We start from the raw sequence: 21,243 nt of genomic DNA on the forward strand, positions 1-21,243 counted from the left end.
ATAAAGGCAGCGTTCCAAATTTAAATCATGTTGAATAATTCTATGCATACATACATAGTCTATATAACATTTGGATGATTTTGAAACATATAACGGCTTCTCATTTTAAAATGAACACGGAAAAAAACTGTTAAGTAGATCAATTATTTTTTTTTTTTTTTAATTTAAAAATAAAGCTGCCAAATAATTTGGTAATTATTTACATAGTTTACTAAATATTTTTCGAAATATCTCTAAATTCTAGAGAGAAAAAAAATCCAACACGCGTAAGGTAAAGACCTATAGTACCCGATCACTCCATTTGTTTCTATATTTAGTCAAATTTTTATTAAATATAGATTTACAAATACATGAGTGATCGGATACTACAGTCGAACTCCATTAACTCGGATAGTTAGTCTACGGAGGAGCGGAAATTTCTTGAAATTGGAAGAACAAAAAGAAAAAGAAAATTGCAGAGAACCTAATGAAAAAATGTATAAAGTTATAATTTTATCTGTGTATTGCCAATAAAGTTTATGTTAATAGATCGCTAGACAAATGGATGAATGCCAGAATATAGTCGAACATCTAGACAAAATTTTTAAACCTATTGCGAAGATAGAATTAAAGTTTCTTGATTATTCTTTAAAGCGTGTTCAATGTACCAGATGAATTGAAATATTAATAAATGAAGTAAAATCAAAGTGGGCTGATTACAATGAACTACACGAATAACTTGTTAAAATTAAAATCAACGCGGACGAGATATTATTGGGAGAAATAAAAGACATGAGTTAATTTACATCTGCCTCCTATCACATCCACGAAAATAAATACCTCGACTTACGACTAAAAATGGCGCAGATGCTTGATAACAAATTTAAAAAAAAATTAAGAGGGAAAAAAAGTAATCAGATATTATTTTTAATTAATTTTAGCCGTGTAAAATATTGGTTGAGATACTTCGACCTAAGTGGTCGAAATTTGATAGAAGTCATTATCGACTTATTGACATAAAAGTAAAAGCTGATGATCGACTTTATGCACAGATAAAAAACACCGATTATTTTGATAACAATGAATATCATATAAGTGAACGAAAGTATTTGGAAGTACTGCGACTTATATTCTAAAACAATGGGAATATAATAATTCTGAAATAAGTTTCTTACCAGGGACACTACAAGAGGTGGGCGCGATCTAGTGGTGAGCACTGAACTACTCTCACTGCTGCTGTCTGGCACCACAACTTTTTAAATCAATAATTATTAGGTTTAAATATATATTTATTAACCTCAAACAAATATATTTATTCTAAATTAATAAATTTTTTTATGTATTAGTAATATTTATTAGAGTTAATATAACAATATTTTGCTTTAATATTTGGATTTGTTGGCATTTTAAAGTAATTTAGTCATCTATTAAGTAAATATTTTCTTAACTTCACCAAATGATTTTATTAAGCGAACTGTGTTATTAGGGTGAAAAAAAAACCCAATAAAGTTAAAAAAAAATTCTAATTAAAAAAATGTATTTTAAGTTTATTTAAAAAAATCATTACAGAACCACCTAATCTATCCATCAACAACATAATTAGGATGAACAACCAGCATCGGATCCTCTTCCTCATCTCTATTTCCCAGCCCGCCGGTAGTCAACGGAATAATAATTTGGTCGTGATAAATCAGTCTGTCAATAATTTTCTCCACAAGCGCCTTCCTCTCCAGCAATTCCTCCTCCGAATCAATCTGATCCTGAATTTTATCAAGATACCAAGCAACCAATTCCGTTTTTCTAATTCCTTCCTTACCCTCAATCTCTAATCTCTCCTCCTCATTTCTCATGTATAACACCAACATATTAGACAAATTTTTATATTCCTCAAAAGACATCGTCAACTTCTTCTTCTGCTCAAATACTTCATTTCCATCCCCACCATGGCCGTTCTCCCCACTATCCTGATCCCCATTTTGCGCATTATCCCCACTACCACCCATGGCATTGAAAGCTTCCATAAGAGGTGGAGCTTCATCCAAATCCATCCCTTCCTCAACGTTGTCTTCGTCCAAATCAATGTCCGGCTGCTCAACTCTGACGATACTTTTACTCAGCAACCTTCTGGCTTCCTGGACATGTTTTACCGTGACCTTGTCGGCACACTCTAGCTTAGCAAGTGCTTCGGACAATCTGATCAAGCTCTCAAGTTGCCTGACTGTGATCCTCCATGTTGATTTGCTGCTACCAACGCCCTCTCTCTGACGTAGCGACGTGTAACTTTCGACCAATAGCTCAGCAGCTTCGACGGTAAGCGTCGGCTTAAAGTGCTTCGCGAAATTAATGTAACGAATTATTTCTGCCTGATCATAAATCGTATCGATAGTGACGACATTGTTGCTGTGAAGGTCAACAATTTTTTTGGCAATCGCGTTATCTACGACTTCGTTGCACTCGTCAACTAAAATAAAGAACAAATCGAATCTCGACATAATCGGAGCAGTAAGTTGGACATTTTGTTGAAGCGATTTCGACCTATCGTAACGACCTCCGACGGGATTAGCGGCAGCTAAAATTGAAGTACGAGCATTCAAAGTCGCTCTGACTCCGGCCTTTGCTATAGAAATTGTTTGCTGTTCCATGGCTTCGTGAATTGCCACCTGATCTTTGGGATCCATTTTGTCGAACTCGTCAATGCAACAGATCCCATTGTCTGCCAACATCAGGGCGCCAGCTTCGATTACAAAATCTGATGATTCCTCGTCACGAACTACGGCAGCAGTCAAACCCGCGGCACTGGAAGCTTTACCGGAAGTATAGACCGCGCGGGGAGAAATATCGGTTATTTGTTTAAGAAGTTGGGACTTTGCGGTACTGGGATCCCCGACGATGCAACAATTTATGTCACCACGGAGGGTCGTGCCTTCGAGGGTATTTTTGGCTACGCCACCGAAGAGCATCAGGGTCACGCCTTTTTTTACCTCGTCGTTGCCGTGGATCGAGGGGAAGAGGGAGGATACTAAATTTTGATATAAATTTTTGTCACGTGACATTTCGTAGACTTTGTTCCATTCGGTTTCGGTCATTTGACGTTTCATCATTTCCTGGGAGATGTCCTCCATGGCCATTTCGGTTCCACCGAACTTCAAACATTTTTTTTTTTATTATTATAATTATTTATATTTTACGCGGGAAATAAAAGATGCAAGTAATTTTAAAGTAAATAATTATTTTACTTACGCGGAGACTGGTCGCGGTGACACTGCAAGCCAGGAACGCTAGTTTGTAGTTCAGATCACGGACTCCTAGAGATTTCAGACCTCGAACTCCTTCACCTTGGTCACCGGATTTATGCCGAGAACCTATTTCTGCTTTCGCGCCGGGTAGATTTAGTTGACCGACGTCAGGAACCACGATCAGGGTACCAGTGAAGTCATATCTGGAAAATGGCAGAAGTGATTATTAGCGACTAGATCTAGGCAGTTGATTTGTGAGATCTATGGGTAGAAAATTTGAATAAGTGAAAAAATTTCCGGTAAAATGAGTACCCACATGACAGGGTTTTAGTCCATAAAAAATTTTTGAAAATTTTGACAAAACTAAAATTTGAAAAATTTTGTGAGTATATGAATGTGAGTACTCGCTTGAAAGAGAATTTTAAAGGCTCCAAGAATTCAGCATTAAATTTAAAAAAAATTATTTTTTGATAACTGAAAAAAGGTGATTTTGAAAATTTTTTAAAAATTTAAATATATCAATGTTGGTACTCATTCGAAAGCAAATTTAAAAAGCTACAAAAGTCCGTAATTAAAAATTAAGAAAAAAATAATTACCTGTCACCAGCCTGAACAGTTTCCACGGTCTCAGCCCTAAGAATAACTTCTAATGATCTCGGAATACATCCTCTGGGTAACTCAGACTGCGTCTCTTGAATCCTGACTTTTTGGAAGTCAACGAACACCGAATTATCGATGTCCAGAACAAACCTCCGCCTGTTAGCACACACGGGATTGTGGCAAATTGTCGGGTTGGTAAACTGTAGCAAGGAAATAAATTAAAACCCATCGTCATCCCATGAAATAAAATAAAATTATTCCCCCATTGCAAAATAATTATAAATAATAATCACCTTAAATTGTTGTTCAACATTTTTAATAGTCGCATTACAATCAACGCAAACAAATGTACCAAGAATTAATTCAGGATGAACTGGATGTGTTCTGACAACTTGTCCAGATATTCTGATTAGTGTACCAATTTTCGAAGTCGTCAATTCACGTAATTTATGTCTCGTCGGTACATCAACTAAACTAACGTAACATTCTTTTTCTTTTCTTAATTCACCAGAATCTTTAACGTAATTACAAACAGCTTGACATAAGTATGGGTAAATTCTATTTGAAAAATAAAAAAAAATAAAATTAGACGACTTAATAATGAAATAAAATTATTTTTATAAGTTAATTAATTAATTACTTACCGATAATATTCTTCGATAATTGTCGTAGCTAATACTTGATTATATTTTTCAACATCATCAAATGATACGACCAAAGTACTTCTTTCTGGGCTCACTAGTTCTTTAGCTGCTTCTAAATACTTAAGTTCGTCATCTTCTTTAAATCTGGGCATAGAAATAAATCCATTGATTATGAGTTGCATGATAATAAGGAACTTCTGGGAGTATTTTAAAATTTTTTATAAGATATTTCGAAAGCTAAGTAAATTTCCGGTAGAATGAGTACCCACATGACGGGGTTTTAATGAAGTTTAAATTTTTTGAAAAATTTGCAGGTGGTTTTGAAAATTTTTTCTTTTGAGAAATGTATGATGTGGGTACTCGTTTGAAACGGAATCGAAAAAGGTTAAAGAATCAGGAATCAAATTTTCAAAAATTGATTTTTTTGAATTTAACTTTTGAAATAAAAATATTTGAGTTTGCAAAAGGTGTTTTTGGTCAAAAAAAAAAATTTAATGATGTGGGTACTCGTTAAAGAGGAAATTTTAAAAGTATTAAGAATATTTGATGAAGATTTTGAAAAAGTAGATTTTGAAAATTTATGAACAGAATTTTTGTAAAACTGAAATATTATGATGTGGGTACTCGTTGCAAAGGAAATTTCAAGAGCATTAAGAATTTTTATTGAAAACTTTAAAAAAACTAGGTTTTCAAAATTTATAATGAGTAATTTTGGAAAATTGAAACATCGTGATGTGGGTACTTTTTGAAGAGGAAATTTTGAGATCATTAAAAATTTTTAATAAAAATTTTGAAAAAAATAAATTTTGTTAATTTACAAAAAGTATTCTTTGAAAACTTAAATATCGTAATGTGGGTACTCATATAAAATATAATTTCAAAACGATGCTGAATATAGCAAACATCAGACAATTTTTTCATTTTTATAATTCAGTTACTTACAAATAAAATACAATTTTGAATTTGAATACAAAAATATTTTTTAAACTTTTTTCTATGAGTATTTTATTTGTTTATTTGAAAGTGATTAATTTTTTCAATGTCTGGTATTTTGAGAATTAACAGCAAATTCAAATCAACAAGAGAAAAAATCAATTTAAAATTTTCTAAAATTTATACTAATTATCAAAACTTACTCTTCGAGAAATGTTTGGAATAATTTTTGACACTGAACACCTATTTCATCTTTAACGCGGTTTTGACGAACTTGCAAATCAGCTAAATCCATTTTATTTTAAATATTTTAAATTACTAATTATTTTTTAAATTTAAATGTTACTTATATTATTAATAATCGATAAATTAAGTTTAAGAAGGCACAAGTAAGACACAATCAACAAGTAAACTGTACAGAACCTCAATTCAATAGAATAACAAAGCGTCTCTCCACGTTTTTCGCGGGAATGATTCTCACATCCGCCATTTTGACTTTGGTAAAAAAGCGCGCGAACGACCATCTTGTTAATTTTTATTTAAAAATTAAATATAGTCAATAATTAATTTGCTATTAATAATTTAAAAAATAAATAAATAAATGACTTAAGAAATGAATTACTTAATAAATTCATTAATTAACCATCAGATAATTTGAATATAAATAAATTAATTAAATTTTTTTTAAACTATTAAATTAATTAAGAAAAATTATGATACTAAAATTAACCATGATACCGAAATTAATCGACGTCCAATGATAAAAATTTTTTTTTTTAAATAATAAGTTATAAAAAAAAAATATTTGAAAAAATTGCACCCATAGTTTTTCAAATTTTCCGCATGTGCATATCTTTGGTTTTTATTTTTTTTTTTTGTACTTGATTTGTTAAAAAAAAAATCCGAAATTTCTAAATTGTCTGTTGACTTCATGATAGCAAAGTTGGCAGACATTTGAAATAAAAAAAAATTTTTTCTAAAAAAATGCACATGTCGAAAACTTCATAAACTGTACGTGCAATTTTTCAACAATTTTTTTTTTAAATTTACTTTTTTGATAAAAAAAATTAAAAAAAAAAAATTTCAACAAATTGCACATAGAGTTGTTGTAACTTTCTACATCTGCATATTTCTCGTTTTTTTATTTTTAAATTAAATTCTTGAAAAAAAAATTCAAAAATTGTTGATTGTCTGGTATTGTCTGGTAACTTCACGATTATAAAAAAGTTAATTAAAAAATTTACATACATTATTAATTGAAATTTTTCCACTCACCTCCAGGATATATATTTGTACAAAAAAAGTCTATACTTTGAAAAATAAAAAAAAAATCCCTTTAATGATTAATTAATAAATTAACTTTCAATAATTAATAAAAAATTTTAATCATTAAATTGATTGATTCTTTACCCTTTCCCAAAAATTAATTTTAAAAAATTCTTATGCTTGAGAATTCTGCAGGATTGTTAATGAATTTATTAATCAATTAGTTCCTTAATTAATTAATTAATTAATAATAAAAAAAACACAATATATTTTAATTTTTATTTAATAATTCACTTTTATATTAAAACTATTTACAAAAAAAAAACTCAATACATTCAAACAAATTAAACTTCGCAAATTAATTAATAACTAATTGTCTCATTAACAATAAAAACTAAAAAAATTTAATTAATTATTTCCTTTTACAAAAAAAATAATAAAAATATTTGTGTCTTTTTTTTTACACCGGTCGTATTATAATTTCAATAATTAATAATCATTGTCTAGTAACTAGCAATTAATTAAATTTAAAAAATTTTATACTAAAAAAATTCATTAATCTGATGCCTATTTTTTTTTTTACTTTTTTTTTAATAAACAATATAATTTTTTTTTTATATTGCGTCAAAGGCCCACATTTACTGGGTTATTTATTAATCAATTAATTAATTAATGATCATTATTATTATCATTCATAAAAATGATTAATCTATTTATTTATTATTTTATTTAATATTAATTTATATTACATTAAGATACATTATATATTTTTTGTTGTTGTAAAATAACATTTGTAAGCAATAAACGTTACTTTGGATTTTAAAACTAAAAAAATTAATTATTGAATATGTAATTATAATAATAGTAATAGTAATAATAATTATAATATTATGGTAAATTAATAATAATAAAACAAATCATAATTTTTTTTGTCGACCACTTTTTCTTAATGACAATTTGTTGCTATTACTAGGTGATGATTTGTTTACTTTTTTTTTATCTAACGATTTATTATTTTTATCATTTTTGGGAGCTTGAGATGTTGATGGCGCTGATGCAGATATTGATGATCTGGTGGTCCGTCTTACGGGTAACGGTTTTTCAATCGGCGGTGATTTTTTTACTACTACTGAATTTTCAGGTGACTTTAATGTTTTTTTTGGAGACTTTGTTATGTGAAGTTGCATGTGCCGTAAATACAGGAGTTTAGATTTTATTAATTCTTTACATATGTAGCAGTATTTCATTTGTTTATCTGTAAATTTTAAAATAAATATAATTAATTTTTTTATATGATTACGATTAAATTATTGAAAAAAAAATTTATAAATTTTATGACAATTAGTAATTTTTTAAAAAAATACTCAAGTGTGATCGAGCATGGCCATATATAATCATATGTAACCAGATATGATTATATCTGATCATTACACAATCACGAATTGTCATATGTGATTATACTCAATCACAAATGATCGTATCTGATCAAAGACAATCACCAATCGTCATATATGATCATAAATAATCGCGATTAGTCGTTTATGATCATATCTGATCATACCCAATTGCAGATGGTCATATCTGATCACACAACATCACAAATGATCATATATAACCACATAAAACCTTATATGATCATATCTGATCATACATACTCACTAATGATCATATATGATCATAAATAATCGCGACTGGTGATATATATCCATATCTGATTATACACAACCACAAATGGTTATATATGATCACAATTTGCCATATATGACCGTGTATACTGATTACCTATGACCATACCTGATCATATATGGTCATATTTAATGGTATATGACCCATATCCAAATTTATTTACATCTGATCACATTTGACTATGTATTATTGTGCCTGATCATATGCAATCATACTTGGTCAGACATAAGTATACCTGATCATATTATATTGCATGACCATATATGATCATATCTGATCAACCATAATTACGACTAGTCATAAGTCATATATAATGATACCTAATCCTCAATGACCAGGCCTGATCATATTTAATCGTATATGACCTCTTGTCAAATATGATTACATCTGGTTAAATACAATTATATCTGACTGTATATCATCGTGCCTAGTCACACATAATTATGACCAGTCATACATAATTATACTTAATCATCAACGATCATACTTGGTCATTTATAATTATTTCTAGTCATATATGACCTTATCATTTTCCCAAATTAAAATAAAAAACAAAATCTTACCAGTAGCTTTAGTATCATGTTTTAAATAATGCGTAGCCAACAACGCCTCACTATTGAACCACTTTCTACATTCCATGCACCTTAACTTCTTCTGTAAAGGTCCCCACCTTCTCTTCCTATTCACCTTTTTGACTCCTTTTTTTCCTTTTTCTCCTCTCTCTTCTTCTTCTGTTTCTTTTTCTTCTCTCTTTCCTTCTTTAATCTCTTCCTCATCCTCCTCTCTCTCCTCTATCTCCTCATACTCTTCCACCACCATCTCAACTTCTTCCACAATTTCTTCCTCTTCTTCCTCAGCTTCAACTTCACCCCCGACCTCTTCCTCCTCCTCCTCTTCTTCCTCAACAACATTTTTCTTATAATGCGACCTAACATGTCTCGCCAGCGCCACCACAACATCAAAAGTTTCTTTACAAATTTTACAAACGTATTTTTTCTCCTTTTTCTCCTCTTTTCCCATACTTCCTTTTACACTCTTCTCTCCTTTCTCTCGTTTCTCTCCCTCATTCCTCCTCGGACTTTTCGGACATACTCTAGCATGAGTATCCATCGCCCTCTTCTGTTTAAAACTTCTCCTACAATGCTTGCATTTCCAAACTTCCTCCTCTTCTTCCTCTTCTTCTTCTTCTTCTTCTTCCTCTTCCTCCTGTTCTTCCTCCGACTCCAGCATAATTATCTCATTTTCCTTGTCACTCGATCCCTTCTCCTTTGCATCATCAATCGTAATCTCTTCGATATGTCTCGCAACCTCTTCCTCCTCATCCAGATCAATGACCTCGATCCTCGATTTTCTCTTCCTCCCTCTCCCCCTTCCATCCTTGCCATCTTTTTCATTCCTATACTTTTTGACCCCAACTTCACCGCGTGTTTTTTTTCTCCGTCCCCGTTTGCGTACAGGAGGCGACATCTCTTCGAAATTTTCCTCCATTACCGCCTGCTGAATAATTATCTCCGAGTCCGCTCGGTCATTTATTTTCAACTGCTGTTTCCTCGGCGGTCTTTTTAATTTACAAACTGTTTTTTCTTTTTCCTCCTTTTCTTTTTCCTTATCCTTTTCCTCTCCCTCTCCTTCTTCACCCGTACCACCACCATTCTCTTGATCCCCCTTCTTCTCCTCATCCTTGCCGTCCCTCTCCTTGGTCTTCTTTATTGGCTGAATCGGACAGCAAATTAACGCAGTGGATCCGTGAATAAAAACAGTTGAATTTTTCGAATCAAAAGTATTTGTTTTACAGCCCAAAAGAGCGCGCGGCATGTGCTTTGAACGTTTTGTCTGACGTACTTGCTCTGTTTTATCGACCGATTGTATTAGACTATTAACCGTAACTGGATCTAATACTTGTGTTATCGGTTCATTATCGCTATGTTTTATTATTTCATATGTGCGTTTTAATAATGACCTTGATTTATTATTAGATCCAATATCCAATAGTTTAGATCCAATGTCTGAATTGGATCTAACCTTTAAATTACAAGTATTCATTTTATCTATTTTATCAATTTCCATTGAATTATTTTCAATTTCCATTAAATTTGAATCATCCATTAAATTAGAATCGTCGATATTAGAACTCATATCTATAGAATTCGAATCATCAATAATATTGTGATCACTTTCCATTGAATTAGATTCAATATCCATTAAATTTGATTTTGATTTTATTAAATTAGATCCAATATCCAATGAATGAGTTTTACTCAATTGAGATTTTAATGAATTTGATTTAGTATCCATTAAATTAGATACTGATCTTAATGTATCCATTGAATTAGATCTTGATTCAGATCCAATATCCATTAAATTAGAATCTGATTTTCGTGTATCCATACCATCAGATTTACTTAAATTACTAGATCCAATATCCATTGATTTAGTTCCAATATCAAATGAATTAGATCTAACTTCCATTGAATTAGATCTTGATTCAATATCCATTAAATTACATTCATTTCCAATTAATGAATTAGATTTTATTTTACCTAATGACATTCCAATTTCTATTAATTTCTGATTACTTCTGATTGATTTCTCCGGTATCATAGTAAAATCTATTGATTTAATATCGTCAAATGTTAATTCGGATTCCGATTGATCATACAATAAATGTTGTACTGTTATTATATCATCATCATCATTATCATTGTCATTATCATTAACCCTATCATTATTATTATTAGATGCCAGATCTGATTGAGACATTGATTCCACTGAATTTTTACCATCGTATGATTCAACAGAATTACCGGCAGTTTCAAATGAATTCGATTGTGATTCAAGAAACTGATAGGTTAGATCGTCTTCAACTTCATCATTGTCTGGATCTAATTGATGATGATGAAGTTGAGTATTATAATGACTACTGTCTTCATTAGGATTATGTTTTTCAAAAGACGGCGATGGCACATCAATTAAATCTGGTTCTTCTTTGAATAATTTATTATTATTATGGGGCAAGATGGCCGACGCGTCACCTAAATACGTCTGCTGTTTTATCGACGATGGTTTTTTGACAGTTCTTACAGCACCTTGACCAATTAAACGTTCAACATCAGCTTTCATGACGAATTGAAAATTACTTGGAGGATTTCCTGATCCATCGTAAGCTGCAACGGCAAATACGTCATCGGTATGCTCGACAGCATAAAGAGCTAATTGTTTACCGGAAGCGGTAACGAAAGTTGCGATTGTTTCTTCATCTGGATCTGGTTCTGGTTCTTGATCTTGTTGTGGTTCTTGGTCTTGTTCTTGTTCTCGTTCTTGCTCTTGATCATGATCTTGAACTGTGCCTTGATATTCTTGTTGATAATATTCTTGCTCTAGGTCTGCTTGACCTTCTTGTTTCACAGCTTCTTCTTTAAATTCCTCAGATTCTTCGAACGTTTCGTACTCGTATTCTTCTTCGACGATTTCTTCCTCTTCTGCATCCGCATCTTGGGACTCGGAAAACTCGTAAAATTCGTGCTCTTGTTTCAAGGGAGTACTTGAGTGAGTGGTAGGTAATGAACTCGGTTCTTTCCACTCTTGCTTTATGCGGATTAAAGAACTGAGGTCAGGATCGAACTCCTCGACAGACTCCTCGGTTGTTTTTAAATTGACGTTACTGTCAAAATACATAGTTTCATGATTTGCTTCACTCATGTCACCCATTTCCTAAAAAAAACATCAAATATTTATCAAGTTTATGAGGAAAAAAATTTTTCTATTGGATGAAAAAAAAAGAGAATTTGATGCCCTTTAAAATGAGTACCATCAATGTATACTCATTTTCATTTATTTATAATCATATATATATCTGGGTTTATGTAGATAAATTAAAATGTATGTATATCTTTGAAACTATGGACAATATGTATATTATGTTTGTACTCATTTTAAAGGGCATTTAATTTCCTATAATTCTGTATCATTGTTTTATAAATTTCATCAAACTTTTTTACTTTTCAAATTATGATGGAAAAAAAATTTCAATATTTTTTTTTTTATTACCTAAAGCTTGACTACTGATGTACTACTGTAAAATTATATTTATTTTTTTAATTAAAGATTTTTTGAGAAATCTGTTTCTCGTTTATTTGACGTATAATTTTTTATAAATAGCAGATAAAAATGTTTTGATTCTTTTAAAAAGTAGAAATTTTAATGCCCTTCAAAATGAGTACCAACAACCCATGCTTATTTTTAAAAATTCATGATATATATATATATATATATCATGAATTATATTGTACATGTATTTAAGTACATACAACATGGTGATCACAGATTTTTTGAAACTGAAATTCTCTGACTATTCCAGGTATTCCAGTCAAATAATTAAAAATTTCTCTAATCATATGTAGGAATATTAAATCATTGGAAATATTTATTTAATTAAAAATAAAATGGTATCAGTCAGTTCAATAAATAATAAACATCGTCGTTAAATGAAACTTTATTTTATTATTTGTCAATGTTCATAGGATTTTTCTTAGTTACTAAATAAATAATTTTTCATTTTTCATTTTAAATCTATATTTTTAGATAACATACTCAATAATAAAATATAAATCAATTTTTTATTTTCACCAGAATAAATTTCATAAATAAGAACGTTTTATAGAATATCTATAAAATATTAATCAAGTATGTAAATCTTATTAGTTCAATACTTATCTATACTTTTAATGTTTTTGGTTTTATAACTTGTCAATATACAGGTTAATTGCCTTAAGTACCTGAATATTGGTTTCTGCTAAGACTTTTTTTTCTACCAGCCTTTTTAATTAAATTTGCTTTATTTTTTCACTATTGGAATCCATTTCTAACAATTTTTTCCAAGACAATATTGCAATCGCATTCGCGCGGCGCTAATTTTTGAACAGTTTCGACGTAAAAAAAAAAATTATCGGATTTTTTCAGTCAAAAGAAAATAAAGTAAAAATTTCTTCAGCTTTGTGATGAAATTTCCTGACTTTTCCCTGATTTTTCCAGTATATTTATTATTTCCTGACATTTTCTGATATTTATTTGAAAGCATTTTTTAATCTATACTTCAATAAATTTTTTGGCAATTTTAAATGAAATCTCTACTTTCATATGAATGAGGTGACTAAGCCAATAATTGGCCTCTGAACCAGTGAATAACCGGTCGTATATTCAATATTTTAATGTAGGAGGCAACAAAATTAAAACTGAAGCTCTAAAAATTGTCAATTAACCAGCGATAAAAAATTTCCTTTATAATTATGATAAAAATCTAAATGATGTAGTTAAAAATTAAATAATAATCATTCACTGGGTCGATCACTTTCTATATATACAAATATATATAAATTATATAAGCCATAAAAAATAAATATGTCATGTTTATACTCATTTTAAAGCTCATTAAATTTCCTGCAATTTTTTTAAATCAAAAATAATTTTCCACCATTTGTCAAAAAAATTTTTCGACTTTTCACATCCCGCCATTACATAATTCAAAAAGTGTCCTCAAAATAATTCGGAAAAAAAAAATACTTAAAACCATCAGATAAATTTAGAAAATCTATAAGCTAATATAGAATTCCAAGCGAAATAAAAAAAAATTTTTTTAGCGGGAAAATTTAAATATTCCAAAAAAATAAGCGGGAAAATTTGAATAATAATAATAATAATAATTAATCTTACCATATTTTCATGATCTTGCAATTCAGATTTAGTAACATAAACATATTCATTGTCATTTGTATTTATATTATAATTATCACTGAGTTTAACTCCAGCCATTGCTTTGTACGGATTTGATTCCATTGTTATTATTGCTGATAATCCATTTAAATTTTTAAAATAATCATTTGTTAAATAAGTTTGCGAGAAATAATTTTTAAGTAAGAGCTAAAAAAATATCATTTATTACTTCATAATTAAGTTTTTTTTTATAAAAATTTAGAACAAGCGCAGGTTATGGTTACATATTAGCGTAGAAAAAATACTTACACAAATAATTGTTATTATTAATTATTATTATTATTATTACTATTATTTTGTTGAAGTACGTAAAAGTACATACGGGCTGGATAATATATTTAATTTTTAAAATTAAATACTTTTGGTTTATTTATTGTAATATATGTTTGCAAGTGTAAATATTAAATCCATACATGTATCTTTTTATATGTAAATATATATATATTATGTATCAATGTGTATGTGTAATATAAATCATAGTATACGTACACGTAAATATGTGTATATATGTGTGTATGGAGTGTGTTTAAATATATATAGTGCGTGTGAGATGACGCTCGGATAACTGAAGCGCCACGTGATCACCCGGCAGTTTTGGGAATTAATTTTAATAGGGAATAAAAGTTTTTTAAAATTACTAGGGCGGGAAAAATTTACTAAACATGGGGAAATTTTTGTTAAAAATGGGGCAGGATTTTTGGAATTTATTTTTGTGGATAGTTTGAAAAATCTCGGATTTGAAAAAATTTACTAGGAGTGGGGGGAAATTTAAAAAATTAATGTTAGAGGAACTAACTTTCAAATAAAATTTATTGAAGGAGGGAGTAAATTTCGAAAAGTGGTTTTAGGGAAAATTTAGGGATTTTCAAACATATTTTTGACTAAAAATTTACTTGATACGAGAAAAATTTTTTGATGTAATTTTTGTAAAAACGCAGATAATTTTTAAAATTACTAATCTAAGAAAAATTACTAGATGTGAGAAAATTTTTTTTAATGGTCGGAATGGATATAAAAAATTAATTTTCGTGGAAATTTAGAAAATTCCTAGACGAGGAAAAAATTACTAGATATAAGAAAATTTTTTTGAGGTGTGGTATGAACTAAAAAAATGATCTCGAAATTGATAGACGATCAGCAACTTTTTGATTTTTTTTTTTTTTCAACAAATCAGTTAGAAAAAAAAAGCTAAAAATATGCACATTTAGAAAATTACAAAAACTGTAGGTGCAATTTTTTCGAATATTTTTCTTATAATTTATCGTTTTGAAAAATGATCCTAAAATTATTAGACATTTGCTATTTTCAATATCATTCTAAAAGAATTAATGATCCGGAATTTAGCAGACAATTAAAAATTTTTGAATTTTTTTTTAACTATTTAATTAAGTAAAAAAAAAAAACTCAAAAAATGCTTACGTAGAAAATTTCAAAAACTATAGGTGCAATTTTCTGAAATATTTTAATTTTTAAATTTGTCGTTTTTAAAAAAATGTTAAAATTATTAGAAGTCGGCTAACTTTAGTATCATAAAGAATTAATTTTCGTGGGAATTCAGGAAATTCTTAAAATTCCTAGACTAGGAAAAAATTATTAAGTGAATAGGAAATTTTTTTTGAGGGATGAGAGTAAATTTGAAAAAATTAAATAAATAAAAATATTAAATAACAAGTTTTATTTTTAAAATCTTTAACTTAAAATTCTGACAGAGCTGTCAAAAATTAAAGAAAAAATTTCTCTTCTAATCTTGTAGTAAATTAAATTCTTGGGAATAGATTCTTATCAATTTAAATTCTCCCTTAAATCTTCTGATATTGCGATGATAATAAGAAAAAAAATGAAATCATCAACTACTGGGAAGAATTTTAAATTTCCCGCCAGAAGCAATCAACCCCCAACTCATTTCCATTGGCTTAATAATAATAAAATCCCTCACGGACCTCACGGAAAATTCCTCTAGACCCTCTACACTATTATTATTATTTCCTTTGTCTGTTGTTATTATTATTTATTTTATTTTATTTAACTTAGAGGTTAATAATGATGTAATAATATATATCATTCCGGCTTTATCAAACGCACGTGTATTAAACTGAATGTGATATGTGATATACATGTTTAAATATAACTATACACATATATATATAAATAGTAAACATATATGTAATTTAATACTCGTTATTTATCATTTAAATCAGAGCTTATTATCTTGAAATTCGTTTATTAAAAACATATATTTATATTTATATATCTATATCTATATCTACGATTTGTATAATTTATAAACATTACCTTATGGAAGTTAATAAATAAAACTACATCCTTAAGATAATAATTAAAATTGAGGAAAAAAAAGCTGTGACCAAATATAAATTTTAAAAATTTATAAATAAAAATTTGAATTTTTTAATTTTTAATTTGAATAAGCGCGGGAAAAAGTAAATTGTTAAAATTTTAAAAATGGTTAGAGAAAGTGTTGATAGTGAAATAAAAGCGTTAAATGGTGGTGAATTAAAAGAAAATGATAAAGTTCAAATGAAAAAACAATTAGGATTGTTAGAGGGTGTTGCAATTATTTTAGGAATTATTTTTGGCTCTGGTAATTTTTTAAATTCATTTCGTTAATAATAGTAATATATTTATGGCTACTAGTGTTTTGGAATATTTTCTAGATTTAATGAAATTTTTTTTCACCTTCTAGCATTTTTTTCTAAGCTTTTGTAGCTTTTTTTTACTCTGATAATTTTATTAAATAATTAAAGTTTATTTCATTAATGCAATTAAGAAATCTATGACTAATAATATTCTAGAATATTTACTAGAAGTACTAGAATTTTTTTCATGCTTCTGTAATTTTTTTAATCTCCTAGAATTTTTTCTTAACTTTCTATAACTTTATTCTTTGCCTAGTAATTTTTTAAATTTATTTCATTCATGAAATTAAAATATTCATTGTTGATAATATTCTAGAATAAAAGAATAATTACGCTCCTAAAAAATTTAATTAACTTCCACTAATTTTTTCTAAACTCCTAGACAATTCAATTAACTTTGAATAGTTTCTTTGCGCTCTTAGAAAATTCAATTAACTCTCAATAATGTTTTCGAAGCTCCTAGAAAATTCAATTAACTTCCAATCATTTTTTCCAAACTCCTCGAAAATTCCATTAACTCTCAATCATAATTATTAAAATCATAGACACAACATTTTACTCTTAGTAATTTTTATTACACTCCTAGACAATTCAATTATTTTCATCAATAAATTTTTTTAAGCTTCTAAAATATTCTCCACCCTAAAAATACATAAATATTTTAAAAATATTACAGGTATTTTCATATCACCAAAAGGAGTAATTCAAGAAGTCGGTAGCGTTGGATTATCATTGATAGTATGGATATTATGTGGATTATTATCAATGATAGGTGCACTATGTTATGCTGAATTAGGTACAAGTATACCTCGAAGTGGTGGCGACTATGCTTACATTCATGAGGCCTTCGGTGAACTACCATCATTTTTATATTTATGGGCCGCTAATTTAATATTTGTGTAAGTAAATTAACTCCCATCATAAATATATAATTTAATCAATTAAATTAATTAATTAATTAATTTTTTAGACCAACAACAAATGCAATAATGGCCTTAACATTTGCTGAATATGTACTGCAACCATTTTTTCAAAATTGTACAATACCTGATGAAAGTGTACGTTTATTAGCTGCTTGTACGATATGTATGTTAATATTTATTTTTATTTTAATTAATTAATTAGTTAATTACGAAAGTGATAAATAAATAAAATAATTTTTCTTACAGGTTTATTGACTTTCATAAATTGTTATGACGTTAAAGAAACTTCTAAAATGCAAAATATTATTATGTTTGCTAAAATAAGTGCATTAGTTATTATTATTATTGCTGGATTAACATGGTTGTGCTTAGGTATATCTTTATTATATTAATTAATTAATTTAATTAAAAATTTTAATTTATTGTTTGGAGATAAATCACTTATATTTTGTTTTTCGTTAATTTGGACAAGAAAAATTCGTGTGATAAAAAAAAGTTTGAGATAAATTTTATAGAGAATTAAATTCTCTACAAAAAAGGTCCTTATAAATTTTTATGTAAACTCAATAGTTTAACAAGAATATTAATTTATATAAATAAATTTTACATAAAATTAAGAAACAATTTTCATTAAAAAAAAAAAAAATTTTTTTACAGGACATACTGAAAATTATGAAAATGCCTTTGAAAAAACGACAAAAGATCCCGGTAAAATAGCAATTGCATTTTATTCCGGTATATTTTCATATTCTGGATGGAATTATTTAAATTTTATGACTGAAGAATTAAAAGATCCTTACAAGTAAGTCCATAAATAAATAAATAAATTAATTAATTAATAATGTAATTTAATGAATTTCTAGAAATTTACCACGTGCTATTTATATATCACTGCCATTAGTAACAATAATATACGCGCTAGCAAACGTTGCGTATCTTGCAGTCCTTGATCCGACGACAATGATCGCCTCAAGTGCTATTGCTGTGGTAATTAATAAATCAATAAATTGACGTAGATAAGCAATAACGTATCAACCAACATAGACGTCATTTTGAGAAAATTCGGTTCAAAAATTTAAAACTATTTTTAATAAAATTTATCTGGAAATTATTCGAGCACAAATTGCTTCCATGTGCTTTTATTAATCATGTCCACAAAAAAAATATAATAGTTTGAGGATCTGAAATAACCAAATCTATAAAAAATCAACTAAAACTTTGTATTACGAAATATAAAATAGCAAATTTAATTATCAAAAACGTTTCGGAAGACTTGACTCGGTTTTGCAAAATTACTAATCGTACTTGTCTATTAAATACAATGAATCTCAAGTAACTTGAGACTGTACTGCTAAAATAATTACAGCATAAATATTGTAACGTAAAAAGTTAATTACGAAAAAATTAAAAACGTAATAAGAAAAGTTTATTTATTATTTGTTGCAATAACGTAGCAAATTACTTGAATTTTAATTATAGTTAATGACTGGTCCTCTGCAATTTAGTATTTAAACTCAAGTTACTTAACTCGATTTTATAAAAATTTTTATCCCAGATAATTTATTTGTGTCAATAATTTTTTTTATTTTATGATTTACAAAAATTTTTTTTAACGCCAGATTACTCAAAAAAATTTTTTGAATTACTTCCTGTCACCAGTTATTGATGAATCTTTACGTAATGGATGTCTTTGACATCTTTCTTTATATTTATTTAACATTATATATATATTCATATATAATAAATATATTTATAATAATTATATCAATTAATTAATTATTAATAATTAATATAAAATTATTATTTTTATAATTTGGAGATTGATTTTTTTTAGCGAAATTTTAAATTGAAATTTAAAAAAGTTTATTTATTATTTGTTGCAGTAACGCAGTAAATTATTTGAATTTTAATTCTAATTAATGACTGTCCTCTGCTCTAGTATTTAAACTCAAGTTACTTGACTCGATTTCACAAAAAATTTTACCCCCGATAATTTATTTGTGTCAACAATTTTTTTTATTTTATGATTTAAAAAATTTTTTACTTACTAAGTAATCATTTAGTAAAAAAAAAAAAACGAAACTCTATTTTTTGTGGATTGACACGTTACTGCTTATCTACATCCAATTATTAATTTAAACAATCAATTATTAATTAGATATTAAAAATTTTTAATTCAGACACTGGCAGATAAACTATTAGGTGTAATGTCATGGATAATGCCAGTATTAGTAGCAACATCAGCATTTGGCGGTTTAAGTGTCCATATTATGACATCATCACGTATGTGTTTTGTCGGTGCACGTAATGGACATTTTCCAGCAATGTTAAGTCATATTAATGTAAAAAGATTTTCACCAACACCTGCTTTAGTTTTCTTGGTAATTTTTTATTTTTAAGACTTGACTGAATTTTTTTTCTTATATAAATTTTTTAAAAAGTATTTAATTAATTAATTAATTTTTTTTATTAATTAGTGTATATTGTCATTGATGATGTTATGTACAAGTGATATTTTCGTACTGATAACATACTGTAGTATCGTCGAATCATTTTTCATCATGATATCAGTCGCGGGAATTTTATGGCTGAGGTACAAGCGCCCGACTATGCCGCGACCTATTAAGGTAAGTTAATTAATTAACTGTTAATAATTAATGACTATCAAGTAATTAACGATTTAATAATTATTATTTGTTTTATAGATACCAATTTGGGTGCCAATAGTATTTGTTATCATTTGTGCATTTTTAGTAATAGTACCGTGTCTAGAACGACCAATTGAAGTTGGCATGGGCGCACTGATAACATTATCGGGTGTGCCGGCTTATTTTGCTGGTATTGTATGGAAAAATAAACCATTATGGTTTCTTAAATTAAATGGTAATTTTTAATTATTTTACTAATTAATCATTTTTTAAAGTTTTATTTTGGTTTTGTTTATCTTTGATATTGAAATTCTGACTAAACTATCAAAGATACCACAAAAATTAATATGAACATTTTTGTAGAAAATTTAATTCTCTACAAAGAAGGTCTTATTCATATTTTATATAAATCTGATAGTTTAGACAGAATTTGAATTTTAAATTTCGTACTTCGCTACTTAGTAATTTATTTCAAAAAAATAAATTAATGATTTGATTTTTGTGTTACAGAAAAAGCGACGCACACGGTACAAAAATTATTTATGGCTGCCAGAGAGGAAAAAGACGATTAAAAATAATTAGATAAATCAATTAAATAAATTATTTATTTTTAATATTTTTTAATCTCAATTTTATAACCGCGTGATTTTTTTTTTTTTTGATACTTTTAGTAATTACCAATTCGCTAATTTTATTTTTATGCTACAAAACATACGTTTTTATATACTGACAATTTTAACATTTTTTTAAAATAACTGAATTAACTGATTTTTTATTGCTACAATATTTATTTTTATTATCCATTATAACCTTGTATACATTTTTTTAAAATACATATTTTTTGTGTCAACTATTTATTTCTAATTCAATACCTTCATTTACAGTGAAATTTAAATTTGTATTTA

At 27.8% G+C, this 21,243-nt stretch overlaps 3 protein-coding genes across 3 annotated transcripts; 1 reads left to right on the top strand and 2 right to left on the bottom strand.

Annotated features, from left to right (window-relative positions):
* Positions 1-1,499: 1,499 nt before the first annotated feature.
* On the bottom strand, positions 1,500-5,856 carry LOC103580857 (DNA replication licensing factor Mcm6). Its single transcript, XM_008562764.1, has 6 exons — positions 5,596-5,856; positions 4,460-4,603; positions 4,109-4,373; positions 3,813-4,015; positions 3,220-3,418; positions 1,500-3,122 (listed from the first exon to the last, which is right to left on the bottom strand). The coding sequence occupies exons 1-6, from the start codon at positions 5,685-5,687 to the stop codon at positions 1,560-1,562; spliced, it is 2,466 nt and encodes an 821-aa protein (XP_008560986.1). The 5' UTR covers positions 5,688-5,856; the 3' UTR covers positions 1,500-1,559.
* Positions 5,857-7,285: 1,429 nt separating this feature from the next.
* On the bottom strand, positions 7,286-14,662 carry LOC103580856 (FK506-binding protein 5). Its single transcript, XM_014440388.2, has 4 exons — positions 14,363-14,662; positions 14,054-14,260; positions 8,908-12,055; positions 7,286-7,913 (listed from the first exon to the last, which is right to left on the bottom strand). Exons 2-4 carry the CDS (start codon positions 14,174-14,176, stop codon positions 7,576-7,578), a joined length of 3,609 nt encoding a protein of 1,202 aa, XP_014295874.1. The 5' UTR covers positions 14,177-14,260; positions 14,363-14,662; the 3' UTR covers positions 7,286-7,575.
* A 1,386-nt stretch (positions 14,663-16,048) lies between these two features.
* LOC103580855 (Y+L amino acid transporter 2) lies at positions 16,049-21,191 on the top strand. The gene is made up of 10 exons (XM_008562761.2): positions 16,049-16,712; positions 17,444-17,666; positions 17,738-17,853; positions 17,937-18,062; positions 18,348-18,492; positions 18,554-18,677; positions 19,871-20,071; positions 20,168-20,317; positions 20,396-20,573; positions 20,849-21,191. The coding sequence occupies exons 1-10, from the start codon at positions 16,574-16,576 to the stop codon at positions 20,908-20,910; spliced, it is 1,464 nt and encodes a 487-aa protein (XP_008560983.1). The 5' UTR covers positions 16,049-16,573; the 3' UTR covers positions 20,911-21,191.
* Positions 21,192-21,243: the final 52 nt, after the last annotated feature.

This window comes from Microplitis demolitor, chromosome 4 (assembly GCF_026212275.2).
Source record: "Microplitis demolitor isolate Queensland-Clemson2020A chromosome 4, iyMicDemo2.1a, whole genome shotgun sequence".
NCBI lineage: Eukaryota > Metazoa > Arthropoda > Insecta > Hymenoptera > Braconidae > Microplitis > Microplitis demolitor.